Source organism: Rhinoraja longicauda, chromosome 12 (assembly GCF_053455715.1).
Source record: "Rhinoraja longicauda isolate Sanriku21f chromosome 12, sRhiLon1.1, whole genome shotgun sequence".
In the NCBI taxonomy this organism is placed as follows: domain Eukaryota; kingdom Metazoa; phylum Chordata; class Chondrichthyes; order Rajiformes; family Arhynchobatidae; genus Rhinoraja; species Rhinoraja longicauda.
The window spans coordinates 23,758,055-23,774,068 of NC_135964.1; the positions used below are offsets into that span (position 1 = coordinate 23,758,055).

The window sequence follows — 16,014 nt, forward strand, 5'->3', positions numbered from 1 at the left end:
GAGGTATTGAAATGTGAAAATGCATACCTCCAGATTCAGGGACAGTTTCTTCCCAGCTGTTATCAGGCAAATGAACAATCCTACCTCAACTAGAGAGCAGTACTGAACTACTATCTACCTCATTGGAGACCCTCAGACTATCTTTGATTGGACTTTATCTTGCACTAAACGTTATTCCCTTTATCATGCTGATAAGTGTGAGGTGCTGCATTTTGGTAGGACAAATCAAAATAGGACGTACAGGGTAAATGGTAGGGAATTGAGGAATGCAGTGGAACAGAGGGATCTGGGAATAACTGTGCATTGTTCCCTGAAGGTGGAATCTCATGTGGATAGGGTGGTGAAGAAGGCGTTTGGTATGCTTGCTTTTATAAATCAGAGCATCGAGTATAGAAGTTGGGATGTAATGTTGAAATTGTACAGGGCATTGGTGAGGCCAAATCTGGAGTATGGTGTGCAGTTCTGGTCGCCAAATTATAGGAAGGATGTCGACAAAATGGAGAGGGTACAGAGGAGATTTACTAGAATGTTGCCTGGGTTTCAGCACTTAGGCTACAGAGAGAGGTTGAACAGGTTGGGTCTTTATTCTTTGGAGCGTAGAAGGTTGAGGGGGGACTTGATAGAGGTTTTTAAAATTTTGAGAGGGACGGACAGAGTTGACGTGGGTAGGCTTTTCCCTTTGAGAGTGGGGAAGATTCCAACAAGGGGACATAGCTTCAGAATTGAGGGACAAAGGTTTAGGGGTAACATGAGGGGGAACTTCTTTACTCAGAGGGTTGTGGCTGTATGGAATGGGCTTCCAGTGGAAGTGGTGGAGGCTGGCTCGATTTTATTATTTAAGAGTAAATTGGATAGGTATATGGATAGGAGGGGATTGGAGGGTTATGGTCTGAGTGCAGGTAGATGAGACTAGGTCAGGGAGAATGGTCGGCGTGGACTGGTAGGGCCGGACAGGCCTGTTTCCATGCTGTAGTTGTTATATGTTATATATGTTATATATCATGTATCTGTACACTGAGAATGGTCGATTGTAATCATGTATTGTCTTTCCACTGACTGGCTAGCATGCAACAAAAGCTTTTCACTGTACCTCTGAACACATGACAATAAACTAAAGTAAATCACAGGCCACTAGAAATTCTGTCTTAAATTTACTTTAACAAGGCCCTTAATAATTTTGAACACATCCAACCACCCATAATTCTTTTTACCCTTAAATGTCCAGTTTCTCTATTTTCCCCTTATAACCAACAGAGTGATGGTACCAATTTACGAAGTCACTGCTGATCCTTCACTGTGTTGAGATTGACCTTATAGCAAAACACTGAAAACTAGATAAATATTTCTAAACATTTGCTAAGCCATTATTTGACTAAGTGTAGCATTAATACGCTTTATACTTGATTCAGTTTCTTTTTTAAATCATGTATATTTTTAATTAAAATGGCTTTTTTGGTCTCCTCCATTATACATTTGCTATTTGAGTCTTCGAATCTTCCATTCATGACTACGTAGCTTTTTACCTGCATACTCTTCTCTCCGAGATGCATCATTTCTATTCTATTACTTGCATTCAGCCTTGATCTCATGGTGGAAAGATCACTTAATTGCTTAGGGCTTAGGGCACAAGGGCAACCAAGAGAAAAAGTCAGGCAAATCAGTGACAACCATTTCAATGAACACGCATCATAATGATGATATGTTTAATCTAACATGACAGTGTAGTGCTGAGAAAATACTGCTCTGCCATTGGTACTTTTTTATAGACAATAGACAATAGAAAATAGGTGCAGGAGAAGGCCATTCGGCCCTTCGAGCCAGCACCGCCATTCAATGTGATCATGGCTGATCATTCTCAATCAGTACCCCGTTCCTGCCTTCTCCCCATACCCCCTGACTCCGCTATCCTTAAGAGCTCTATCTAGCTCTCTCTTGAATGTATTCAGAGAATTGGCCTCCACTGCCCTCTGAGGCAGAGAATTCCACAGATTCACAACTCTCGGACTAAAAAAGTTTTTCCTCGTCTCTGTTCTAAATGGCCTACCCCTTATTCTTAAACTGTGGCTCCTGGTTCTGGACTCCCCCAACATTGGGAACATGTTTCCTGCCTCTAACGTGTCCAACCCCTTAATAATTTTATACGTTTCGATAAGATCCCCTCTCATCCTTCTAAATTCCAGTGTATACAAACCTAGTCGCTCCAGACTTTCAACATATGACAGTCTCGCCATTCCGGGAATTAAACTAGTAAACCTACGCTGCACGCCCCCATAGAAACTATTAATGCAAAGCCAACTTTCACGATGTAGTTATTTGAACAAGTATTTAACAAGATAGTTCGCATCTTGACTGGTCAAGATGTATACGTCAAAAAGAATTACAAATGTAGAGGCCCATTAATTCCAGTGGGTCAACTGTAGACACTCATCCTATATCAAAACTGCAAGTTTTGTGGATTAGAATTAATTATAATGTGATGGCAGAGTGAGAGATAAATGCCTTGGAGGATTGTAGAAAGGGTAGGGAGGGTTAACAAGAGGATCCTTTATTGTGAGATCTGGTGAATTACTCCCATTTCATTCTCAGGCAAAGGAAAACACAAGAATCAGCAGGTGCTGGAATCTTGAGCAAACACACAAAGTGCTGGCAGAACTCAGCGGGTGAGGAAGCATCGGGGGAGGGAATGGACCGGGACGTTTTGGGTTGGGTGAAGAAGGGTCCTAACCCAAAACATTACCTGTCCATTAGCTGCCCAGATGCTGCCCAACCAACTGAGATCCTCCAGTATTTTGCTTATTCATAAGCAAGTTATTTCCCTCTGTTAGAAGGCTGGTTTTCCCCATGCAATAGTGTTCCCTAACATAAGACAAATTTATGTTGTAGTGGGGTCTTAGCAGGCATAAGGTCCTTTACTTTTATTTGCTCAGGTGTCAAACCCCATCATGTAGAAACATAGAAAATAGGTGCAGGAGGCCATTCGGCCCTTCGAGTCAGCACCGCTATTCATTGCGATCATGGCTGATTATCCACAATTAATAACCCGTGCCTGCCTTCCCCCCATATCCCTTGATTCCACTAGCCCTTAGAGCTCTATCTAACTCTCTCTTAAATCCATCCAGTGATTTGGCGTCCACTGCCCTCTGTGGCAGAGAATTCCACAAATTTACAACTCTCTGGGTGAAAAAGTTCCTTCTCACCTCAGTTTTAAATGACCTCCCCTTTATTCTAAGACTGTGGCCCTTGGTTCTGGACTCGCCCAACATTGGGAACATTTTTCCTGCATCTAGCTTGTCCAGTCCTTTTATAATTCTATATATCTCTATAAGATCCCCTCTCATCCTTCTAAACTCCAGTGAATACAAGCCTAGTCTTTTCAATCTTTCCTCATATGACAGTCCCGCCATGCCAGGCATCAATCTCATGAACCTACGCTGCACTGCCTCAATTACAAGGATGTCCTTCCTCAAATTAGGAGACCAAAACTGTACACAATACTCCAGATGTGGTCTTACCAGGGCCCTATACAACTGCAGAAGAACCTCTTTAGTCCTATACTGAAATCCTCTCGTTATGAAGGCCAACATGCTATTAGCTTTCTTCACTGCCAGCTGTACCTGCACGCCAACTTTCAGTGACTGCTGCACACCCAGGACACCCAGGTCTCGCTGCACTCCCCTCTTACCTAACCTGATACCATTGAGGTAATAATCTGCCTCCTTGTTTTTGCTGCCAAAGTGGACAACCGCACATTTATCTATATTATACTGCATCTGCCACACATCTGCCCATTCACTCAACCTGTCCAGGTCACCCTGCAACTTCCTAACATCCTCTTTGCAGTTCACACTGCCACCCAGCTTTGTGTCATCCGCAAACTTGCTAGTGTTACTTCTAACTCCTTCATCATTAATATATATGGTAAACAGTTGCGGTCCCAACACCGAGCCTTACGGCACTCCACTCGCCACTGCCTGCCATTCTGAAAAGGACCCGTTTACTCCTACTCTTTGCTTCCTGTCTGCCAACCAATTCTCTATCCATGTCAACACCCTACCCCCAATACCATGTGCTCTAATTTTGTTCACCAATTTCCCGTGTGGGACCTTAAAGGCTTTCTGAAAGTCTAGATACACTACATTCACTGGCTCCCCTTCATCCATTCTACTTGTCACATCCTCAAAAAATTCCAGAAGATTAGTCAAGCATGATTTCCCTTTCATAAATCCATGCTGAGTTGGACTCATCCTTTTACTGCTATCCAAATGCACCGTTATTACCTCTTTAATAATTGACTCCAGCATCTTCCTCACCACCGATGTCAGGCTAACTGATCTGTAATTCCCCGTTTTCTCTCTCATCCAGGAAGAGGTCCGAGTTGGTGTGGAGGAAGAGCGTGTGAGCAGGACGGTGGGATGCAGGGAGCGTGGACAAGGTGGGAGAGCATACCGCAGCGCAGGATTACGTGGTCAAACATCATGCAGGCAGATTTCCAGCAAGTTCGGTTCCTTGTCCAAGCTGTCTACGATGCCCTACCAAGCCCAGCAAACCTCCACGTCTAGGGCAAGAGCGTGACACCTTCTTGCCCACTTTGCACTGAAAGGGAATCATTAGAACATCTCCTCAGCAGCTGCCCAACGTCCCTTGGCGAAGGTTGCTATCGGTGGCGCCATGACCAGGTGCTTAAGGCGGTTGCTGAGAGCATTGCCACTGTCATCAGTAGCAGCAAACACCACCATGCCCTGAAGAAATCAATCACTTTTGTCAAAACAACCAAATACAAGGGCGGGCCTCCTCTACACGGCCACTGACTGGCAGCTGCACGTCATTCTGGGCAAACAGCTGAAATTTCCGCAGCACATCACAGCAACATCATTCCGGCCAGACATCATCATCCCCCCCCCCCCCCCCCCGAAGTAACAAAACAGCTGATCAGTGTGGAGCTGGCAGTGCCCTAGGAAGAGTGTATGGAAGAAGCAAATGAGAGGAAATGTGCAAAGTACCAGGAGCTGGTGGAGATGTGCCGGGACAGAGGCTGGAAGACATGGTATGAACCCATAGAGGTGGGCTGTAGAGGCTTTGCAGGATGCTCACTCTGCAAAGTCCTCAACCAGTTGGGCATTACGGGACTGGCAAAGAAGAGGGCCATTCAATCCGCAAGCGAAGCCGCAGAGAAAGCCATTAGGTGGCTTTGGATTAAGAGGGCTGATCCGTGGGCAGTTGCTGCTGGGACGCAAGTCGGGGCATGATCAACCCCGGCTGGGTCGCCTGGACGAGGGTGTCTGATGTTGTGAGACCTGAAACACCTGATGACCCCAGGTCACATCACTGAGGATGCGTCCCAGTGCATCCAGAAGATGTATCTTGCACATCGCTCCTTTCTTGAAAAGTGGGATAACATTAGCTATCCTCCAATCCACAGGAACTGATCCTGAATCCATTGAACATTGGAAAATGATCACCAATGCATTCACTATTTCTAGAGCCACCTCCCTGAGTACCCTGGAATGCAGACCATCAGGCCCTGGGGATTTATCAACCTTCAGTCCCATCAGTCTACCCAATATTATTTCTCGCCTAATACAAATTTCTTTCAGTTCCTCTACCCCCCCCCCCCCCCACAGATCCTCTGTCCTCTAGTACATCTGGGAAATTATTTGTGTCTTCTTTAGTGAAGACAGATCCGAAATACCTATTCAACTATTCTGCCATTCCCTTGTAACCCATAATAATTGCACCCATGTCTGCCTTCAAGGGTCCCACATTTGACTTTGCTACTCTTTTTCTCTTAACATATCCAAAGAAGCTTTTACTGTCCTTCTTTATATTCTTGGCCAGCTTCCCCTCATACTTCATCTTTTCAGCCCGTATTGCCCGTTTTGTTACCTTCTGTTGTCCTATGAAAATTTCCCAATCCTCTGGCTTCTCGCTACTCTTTGCTGTGTGATACATCTTTTCTTTTAGTTTTATTCCATCCCTAACTTCCCTTGTCAGCCATGGTTGCCTCCTGCTCCTCTTAGAATCTTTCTTTCGCTTTGGAATGAAATGATCCTGCGAATTCCGGATTATGTCCAGAAATTCCTGCCATTGCTGTTCCAGCGTCATTCCTGCTAGGATCCCTTTCCAGTCAACCTTGGCCAGTGTAGAAATAATTTTAAAAAATTTTTTAACCAATATGCTTCCTTCCAAAGTCTGTGTATACTTTCTAACTATAATTTAGAATAATTAGGTTTTTTGTGACTTTGTGTACAAACTGACTGCCATGTTTTCTTTCATTACGACATGATTAAAATAAAAGTATTATTATCCATGAGGAATGTTGAAATAATCTGAGAACTTGAGGATCAAGTACACACAATTGTTTTTAATATGTAACATACATGTAATTGCATGTAAATGTAATGAAGGACCAATGGTACAACAACAGTTATTCAGTGCACATATCATGACAATCTTATGTCACTGCCTCAAATTGAATTAGAAACAATCCCCAATTTCTAAATTTCCTAAAAGAAACTGTAGTTACAACTTTGCAAATAAATGTGAGGTGCAGCCAAAAGTATGTGAGACAGCACATCAAGTCTCATAACTGAAAGAAAATGAGTACTTAAAATGCATGGTTAAATAACATTCAAGAAATCTTTCATGGCATTTGCCACATTCTAAGATTGAAAATGTCATACGGAGGGGTGTAAAGAGAGGCAAATGTAAAGACTGAGGCCCAACATCAGCTGCTGCCGAGAAGTGGAGATCCCATTGGAAAATGAAATCTGCTGGAAGCCATCTGTTTCATAGCCAGAGAATAGTGAGAGAGAATTTGATCATGTGTATCAATATCTCCAATGAGGGGAGGAAATTTGTCAACCACTTCTGACTGAAAATTAAAATGTCATAATTTCTGATCAGGAATGTAGCAGAACCACCAAAGTCCCCCTCCACTCTCAGGTAAATTATAACAGATCAAAACCTCCACAACTATCCCCTCTGACTGAACAAGAGTTAGTCCCTTCACTTCCCCTTGTGAAGCAGCAACTGAAAAGATCATACGCCCTTATTGCCTGAAATGACAAACATCCAAATTAAGTGAAAGATCAAGACTGAAAGAGGCAAGTGCTAGCCAAAAAGTTGGAACCAATGAAGTGACTATTTGTAAAACAGCACAAATATTTTATTTCTAAAGTGGCCAAATAACACGACAAGAAAGATATCAAAGATCCTTCCTCGTGAGCAGAATCTGCCTTCACCAATAAAGATGGAATATAATACTATCGTTGGTTAAGAACTAATAAGGTCTAATACTGATCAAGAATCATATATTCAATTCATGCTCATCTACAAACCCTAAAGAAGGGTTCCAACCCAAAATCTAACCTATCCATTCCCAACACAGATACTGCCTCACCTACTGAGTTCCTCCAGCACTTTGTGTTTTGTTCAAGATTGCAGCATATGCAGTTCCTTGTGTCTCCAAGTTACATGTACTGGGTTGATCAAGATAACTTCTTGCTCCAAGACATTACCAAGTTTTACTCTTGTTTACCAAGACCTTAGCAGTAAAGAGCCCTCAGGTATCATACTGCTATGGCACCTATCTAGGACAGCCCTTGACAGTCTTTGACAGGATATAAAGTTTTGCCTACCTAAGAGCTGGTTTTGTATTTTATAAATTTTAAATATCTCTGATATTCCAGAACATTAAAAAAATTATAAATCATTTAAAAAATCAAGCTGTGTTGAAATACTCATATAATTGAAAGGGGCCACAGTTTAAGAATAAAGGGTAGGCCATTTAGAACTGGGATGAGGAAAAACTTTTTCAGTCAGAGAGTTATGAATCTGTGGAATTCTCTGCCTCAGAAGGCAGTGGAGGCCAATTCTCTGAATGCATTCAAGAGAGAGCTAGATAGAGCTCTTAAGGATAGCGGAGTCAGGGGGTATGGGGAGAAGGTAGGAACGGGGTACTGATTGAGAATGATCAGCCATGATCACATTGAATGGCGGTGCTGGCTCAAAGGGCCGAATGGCCTCCTCCTGCACCTATTGTCTATTGTCTAATACCATAACATAACAGATATATTAAAATTATTTGTGGACACGAGGAACTGCAAATGCTAGTTTACAAAAAAAAGATACCAGGTGCTGGAGTAACTCAGTGGGTCAGGCAGCATCTCTGAAGAACACAGATAGGCAACATTTTGGGTCAGTATCCTTCTTCAGATTGAATTTGTAATGGAGGGGAAAAAGGTTGAAAGAGAGGTGAGGTATGTAGGTTAATTGGCTGGGTAAATGTAAAAATTGTCCCTAGTGGGTGTAGGATACTGTTAATGTAGGGGATCGCTGGGCGGCACGGACTTGGAGGGCCGAAAAGGCCTGTTTCCGGCTGTATATATATGATATGATATGATATAACAGGACAAGGTTTGATGATACAGGTGAGGGGGGGTTGATTGGCAGGCAGATGGTTGGCCAAAGGCCAGAGATGAAAAGGCAAAAAGTGTGAGATAAGGAGACAAGGATAGAAGAGTCGTGAAATGTGAAGCCAGAAGGAATTTAGTGGAGTAGGACGGAAGGTGGGAATGGGAAGGGGAGAAATGAATGCTTATCCAGATGGAACACAGGGAAGAGAATGGGAAAAAAAGGGTGTAGGGGTTTTTTTGTTTTCTATTCACTTTATAGGCTCTCTCCTGCTAATCCTCCACATTTTAAATTATTTTTTTCTGCATCCCTCCAACTGTGGTCACTCAAACATTCCCATTCTCTCTGAAATTATAATTTCTTAGTCAGTCTATTGAGGTGGATCATGACTTGCTACCACTTGAGCTCAATGGGTTCTGAGGAGGCGAATGTAGACCTGTAGACCACATGTAGAACAAGAGGTTTGCAATCTTTCTACCATTTAACTTGGACTTCTGTGTTCTCCCAATGATTGGTTGATTAAGAGACACAGCATTGATACAGCCCCTTCAGCATGAGTTACACTAGGGGCAATTTACATAAGACAATTAACCTGTTAACTCCCATGTCTTTGAGAAAATGGGGGAAGCCAGAGCACCCAGAGGAAACCCACATGGATCAAGGATAGAATATACAAACTCCATATGGACTGGGATCAAATCCAGCAGGTCTACTGGGTACATCACTGGCGCCAATGAATGGAATCAAGGTTCCCTGATGCCAACTTGAATAGTTAGTTTCCATTTTGAATGGTCCCAAGGCATGATTCTCTTTAGTAAATGGCAATGTTACAACTTTAATAGCGTCATTGAATATTTTCCTTTGTTCAGCTAGTAAACTATTGCTGTGATGGAACTCAGTATAGAGTAGATATCTTGAGAATATGGTGTCAGGCATACAAATGACATAGGCTAACCATGATATATAAGTAGTATAAGAAAATAACTGCAGATGCTGGTACAAATCGAAGGTATTTATTCACAAAATGCTGGAGTAACTCAGCAGGTCAGGCAGCATCTCGGGAGAGAAGGAATGGGTGACATTTCGGGTCGAGACCCTTCTTCAGACTGATGTCAGGGGGGTGGGACAAAGGAAGGATATAGGTGGAGACAGGAAGATAGAGGGAGATCTGGGAAGGGCGAGGGGAAGAGAGGGACAGAGGAACTATCTAAAGTTGGAGAAGTCGATGTTCATACCACTGGGCTGCAAGCTGCCCAGGCGAAATATGAGGTGCTGTTCCTCCAATTTCCAGTGGGCCTCACTATGGCACTGGAGGAGGCCCATGACAGAAAGGTCAGACTGGGAATGGGAGGGGGAGTTGAAGTGCTCGGCCACCGGGAGATCAGATCATCAATGTTTAGGGATCTTTAAGTAAAAACTGTAAGTGCTGGAAAACTCAGCATATCATTAGGTAGTTTCTATGGAACAGTTTACATTAGTATTGGGGATGTTGGCTATGGAAAATATACTAACAATGATTCATGAATCCTGCCAGTGAATTTGGAGGATTTTATACTGAGAACAGAGGTAGCATATATTTAATGTGTCAGAAGATTATACCATAAGCTTTATCCCAGCTTTAAGATCTTGGTCTACAAACACCATTTTCTTCAGACAGCCAAATGTCATTTACTTAAGGTGATGGTGAACTTCATTATCAATGTCTGCCTTTGATGAGACATGGCTTCCAAGATACAGGAAGTGATCCTCATTTCAGTGTCTCATTATGGGTTCTTTATTGTAGGAGGGATATATAGCACAGCAGTGTCAGGTTGGTAACAGACCTTTGTTGAAAAGATTCTTTGTGCAAGATCGATTCTCTCATCTACTTCAGGAGTGAGTCAACGAAGACTTGTATAATATTATATATGATCAAGTTACGTGTCTCAACTGTGTAAAGCAACCTAATGACTGAAGTTGTGGTGACCAATACCCTGGAGTGGAGGTGACAATGGTTGAACAGACTTCCAATTTATCTGTAGATTAGCACCATTTCAGCAAAACTTGGCCTTTGGTACTGCAGTATGGCAAGAAAGATTGTGAAAAATGTTGGGAGAACGCCACACTTGATATCTATCTGCATTGAGATTGAAAGGCATGGAATGTCCACCTTCTTCCAGACATGGGAGATGAAGTGTGGATTGGTCACCAAAGCTCCTCTCCACCAAGAGCGTCACCAGGGGCACCATCTACTCCAAAAAAACATTGTTCTTCAACAGACGCAGTCTTTTCAAATTTTTGTCAATCAAGGCTGAACAATGTAATTTGTTGTGGATTCAAGAATCTCACTTGAAGATAGAATAATGTTGGCGAAGTACTTTAATGTCTGCCTTTCAGTGAGCACCAAGTGCCTCTCTGTTGCTCATATGTTCACCTCCATTCTTAGCTCTCACCAGGGTGGGCTTTTCACGGTCAGATATTGCATTAACAGTACTGATGAATACACACACGTCATAGTTATCAATGAATTACTGAGCCTCCACCCGTTATTCCAACCACCAAACTGTTCTTTTGGTCTTCTTCAGCAGTCCCTTCGTACGTGAGACTTGTTTCCACCCTGATTTTGTTGATTCTAACATGGCTAATGAGGGCAATGTGGGAACTGCAGAGCCTTCCAGGGGGTTGGGTAAGCGGTGTGTGTGGTGATACGCTGTTTCTGCTACCTACGCCGGACTTCTGTACTTTCCTGACATACAGCCTCCAGGCATCCAGTTTTGCAGCAGTGTCTACAGCTGTCAAGGCTCGGGCTCTGAAATGCCCTCAATCTCTCCCTCCTTAAATTGATCATTAAACTCTCTTTGTTCAACCTTAGGTTATGCGAATTAACCAGCACCCGTGACTCACTGCCAAAATTTGTTTGATCGTAACAAAAAAAACCGAAGCGCTGTGGGAACGCAGCCGGTCAGGCAGCATCCGTGGCGGGCGACGTTTCGGGTCGGGGTCCTGGTCCAGCCCGAAGAAGGGTCCCGACCTGAAACGTCGTCTGTCCATTCCATCCACAAATGCTGCTGCGGCCAGACCCTCTGAGTTCCTCTAGCACTTTTAATTTTGCTTAAGATCTGGCAACTGCAGTCCCGTAAGTCTCCATTTGTTTGACGGTGTCCCTTTGAAGTGCCTTGAAACGTTTCACCACGTGAAAGGCACTATATAAATACGTTGTTGAAAAACCCGGATATGCATCTTATAGCTGCAAGCTTCAAGCGCTCTTGTATTATCCATGTTCCGAGCTTCTGTAACAATGTAGTTCAAAGACCCACACCGACCGCTCTAATCACTCGGGCCAGTTTCATTTACTTGCGCTCTCCCGCAGCAAAACATGTACCTTGACCCATTGGGTAGCAACAGAGTATCCCACCCCGTATTAACTACAGCTCGATACAAAAAAAAACTGGAGTAACTCAACGGGTCAGGCAGTCGCTGGAGAAAAGGAATAAGTGACATTTCGGGTCAAGACCCTTCTTCCGACATGACCCAAAACGTCGCCTATTCATTTTCTCCAAATATGCTGCCTGACCCGCTGAGTTACTCCAGTATTTTGTATCGATCTTCGATTTAAACCAGCATCCACAGTTCCTTCCTACACCGATTTAACTACAGCAGTCAACAAAGACTTCAAAAGACGGATGAAAGGAGAAAGATACAAAAAGAAAATCGTCCTTGGGCCCAGTTCCCCACACCACAGTAAATTCTGGAAAACATTAAAAGTCAATGTTTTCTTACTCTGGAGATAAACAGAGTGCTGGAGTATCACAATGGGTCAGGCATGTTGTCAGAGATGCTCTCTGGAGAAAAAGGATGGGTGACGTTACGGGTCGGGCCCCTTCCACAGACTAACCGGAGACTTCTCTGACCATGTGTCCGCTGAATTCTCACACATTGTCTATTTCTCCCGCAGCATCCCGCCAAAAAGACACCGAAATGATAAATTATTAAAACCAATCTGTAATATGAAAATAGTGCAAGCTAGAGCTCGTGACCCTTCCATATGTAAACATTTCGACGAGATTGGGATGTTCATACCGTTTCCCGATAAGTTGACAGATAACTCGCATTGCAAACCGTCAAGTTTTTATTTCTTGTTGTATTCCTGAACATCGGGATCAAATTAAGATAGATTTTTGGTTTGATAATTGGAGACATTGCAGTACATCTTGAGTGATATAAACCGAAGGCCTGTTAAATAACAACTTAAGTGTCAATAATAGTATAGTAGCAAGTAGTATCGATACATTCCCAAATGTGTCCTGACCAAACATCAACAAAAAGTTAAGGAATGAAATAAATTGTTTTTTTGTATTAAAAGCTACTGAGCGCATGTTTACATTGATGTCAGTGCTTGGCAGAGACATCATCTGCATTCTTGGAACAAGAGATTTCGCAACTCCCTGGCGAAAGCAGCTCATGGAGTAAGAGGGCAATTTTATAAGTAGGTTGCCCTTACCCGGTGTGCCCATGACGCCGTCCTTCCAATTGCTGGCCTCGCTGTTTGGATTGAACCCAGCACCCGCTCGACGCTGTAAAACGTCAATCAGCAACTGCCGGGCTCTCCGTGATAATAGGCAATCAACACAATATCACTGCCGCAAGGCACTCTCACGCTTCAAAAAGGAGCTCAATTTTGCACCGCGCCATAATTAAACCACTGCGATAAATAAATCAACGTCTAGGAGAAAATATTTACAGCAAATGATCAAGGTTTGATTTGTGAATGTTCAATTCTCTTACATGTTTCCGCATTTAAACTATCCGCAAGCGTTTTCATTCATTTAGAACTGCCAGATAGGTCCACCAACGGCTGGAAATCCTGACGCGTTGGCAGCAAAAAAACATATTCAGCAGCAACAGAAACTAAATGCTCAAGAGCAAACGGTGTACCAAATTTAACCAATCGCCGCACTTCAAAGCCCACAACGCGAACCCACATGAAGTCTGATGAAAATGCTGAGTGTCCTTTAAAAATTCAGGTTGCGTATTGAGCACATCAATCAACCAGCTAACATCAATCTAGAGAACGAGGACACGCTCACAATGTCGCCGTTGTGCACACGCAGGCTGGAGCCGTGTAAACGGGATAGATGGTTTAGTGTGTTCAGTCTGAAGAAGGCGGATGGGGGGAAGATTTACAAATGTGCGAAACATTTTGAAACCGAGACCACGAAACACCTGGCAGAGCGATCAGGCGAAAAGCGGCTGAATGAGGCGCCTCAGTGCGGTATCGCGGCTCCATCTCTCATTACATGCTTGTGTCAGCAGAACGGCCGTGAACTCATTTCCTCTCCACTGCTGTACCGCCAGAGAGGAACAAAACACGTTCAACAATGCCCTCAACTGAACAACCCTCAGGATCTCTGCTCGCTCGTCGGTTCAATAGACGAAATAAAACACATACATGCCCGGGCAGCTATTTGGGCGATCACAGACCTCTTGGAAACAAACAACACACATGTAGCATCACGATGTTGTAGAGCAAGAATGAAACGTATAGGACGTGTTTAAAATGTTCCAGCGACCTCGAGCTTATTTTAAAATATGACGAATGGTAAACGGACTGCCTGCCAAAGTTACATCTGAGCGAGTCCGGCTGCGGCCTCTTACACGCGAATATGAAATAGATAAAACAAGTTATTTATGTCGCGTCATATAACCACTCCCTCCCCCACTCTCACTGATAAACCTCCAGCGACCGTACCCCTCCACGCACCCACAGAACAAACAGGCATACATCTGCCGTGCTGCCGCGAGATTTAGAAATTAAATTCAAGGAAAAATTGAGGCGAAATATATATATATTTGTAATTTATCACTCCCACATTCCTGGAATTTAGTTTCCCCTGTCCACTGCATCGACAGCACAAACTCAATGGCGATTCAGCTCCGCTCAATTACAGACTGACACTGCTGCCAATACGTGACAATATTGTATTCTTTATTTAAAGTGCGGAAAAAGTAAATTACACTTAGTTTAGTGTGATTTAAAAGACAGAAAACACCTCCCTAATGTATGCTGCGGTGAACTGTTTCTGTTCCCATTTTAAAAGCAGAAGTCGAGCTCGCAGCTAGAAACCTCTCTAACCCTGGTGTTTTAACCGCCTCCCTTTCCTTTCAGTAGTCGTTTCTGCTGAGGTCCTTGAACACGCGGGCTTCAGAAACATCAGAACTTCCTTCCGCTCAGCTGCACACTGAAACCAATTTATTTCAAAGCAGTTCGTGTTAGAGTAAAAATCGCGCCACCCATTCCCATCTTTCCACCCACCGTTGATGCATCATCATTCTCCCCACTAACAATCCCCCTCCCCCCCCCCCCCCGTTCCCTCCGGCACCTGCGAAATCTCGCTTGACACATCCAAACAACCCAGAAATTTGCAAACGCGAGAAGAAACATCAATCAGCAGAAACCAGCTCGACCAGGCCCTGCCTATCAGCCCACAAACACATTATTACTTCTTTGTATCAGAGCTTCACAGATCTTTATGGCTGCGAGGCACCGCTCCCTCCCCCTCACTGTTGTTGCTAATGTTTCGCCAAACAGCTAGTGTGCAAAGTCATGATGTTTCGCGCTGAGAGAAACCATTCCCGCACGGTGCCTCAGCAGCGCCTCGCTAAATCGCCTTACTGAGTCAGTCGGCAGTAATATGTGATATTTCAATGAATGTCCTTTTTGCCTGCATTGTTTGGAGTTAAAATAAACTTACACAAACGCACCTCTTTAGGTTTGTTAAGCCCGGTCAAGCTTGATTTCATTCAAGGAGTGGAAAGCAAATAAATAAGAGGAAACATTAAATACATTGACATTTATAGCTATCACTTGCTTGGCTTTACCCAAACCCGTCTCTCTTTTCCAGCTTTCTCTCCCCACCCACCCCTATCAGTCTTCAAGAAGGGTCGTCTATTTATTCCCTCCAGAGATGCTGCCTGACCCGCTGAGTTCCTCCAGCTTTTATTTTTTGTTCAAGATTCCAGTATCTGCAATTACTTGTGTCAAAATTTGTAAGTCATCGGGCCTAAAATGTTTGAATATCGGATGGAGAATTTTTTTAAAAAGTCTGCAACATAACATAAGCCAATTCACTGGATATTTTCAAAGAGTTGGACTTGGCTCTGATAGGGCTAAGGGAATCAAGGGATACGGGAAAAAAACCCGGAACGGGGTACTGATTTTGGATGATCAGCCATGATCATATTGAAAGGCAGTGCTGGCTCAAAGGGCCGAATGGCCTATTCCTGCACTTATTTTCAATGTTTCTATGTTTCTATAACCTGATGTTGTATGCGCAGATATTCGGGTGAATTCGAGGGATATTTGGTATTTTTTCAAAGTTTATCAGTTTCTGCAACTTTCTGGCTGACCAGCTAATGAGGTCAATAAATGAGCCTCACCTCTAAATTGACTAAAATGGAATATTCTCTAGCATGAGCACCATTACATCTGTAAAACAAGATCAAAAGTGAAGCAAGGTTGAAATTACAGAGGGAGGGCAAAAAGAGAGATCCTAAAAGAATAATGGTGGATCCGAAATCTCAGCTTTGGAGTTCCAAGACAATCAATTTAAACATGCATTATAT

The 16,014-nt window shown here is 43.4% G+C and overlaps 1 protein-coding gene across 5 annotated transcripts in view; it reads right to left on the bottom strand.

The window, feature by feature from the left end:
• The window catches only part of bcor (BCL6 corepressor), a 279,901-nt gene that overhangs the window by 181,614 nt on the left and 82,273 nt on the right, over positions 1 to 16,014 (bottom strand). The window contains exon 1 of one of the 5 annotated variants that reach the window (XM_078409195.1): positions 13,177 to 13,272. The exons of the other annotated variants lie outside the window; for them this stretch is intronic. Coding sequence (XP_078265321.1) covers positions 13,177 to 13,188 — 12 coding nt within the window. The 5' untranslated portion in view covers positions 13,189 to 13,272. Of the gene's footprint in view, positions 1 to 13,176; positions 13,273 to 16,014 lie in introns of those variants that run through there. 5 annotated transcript variants of the gene reach the window in all.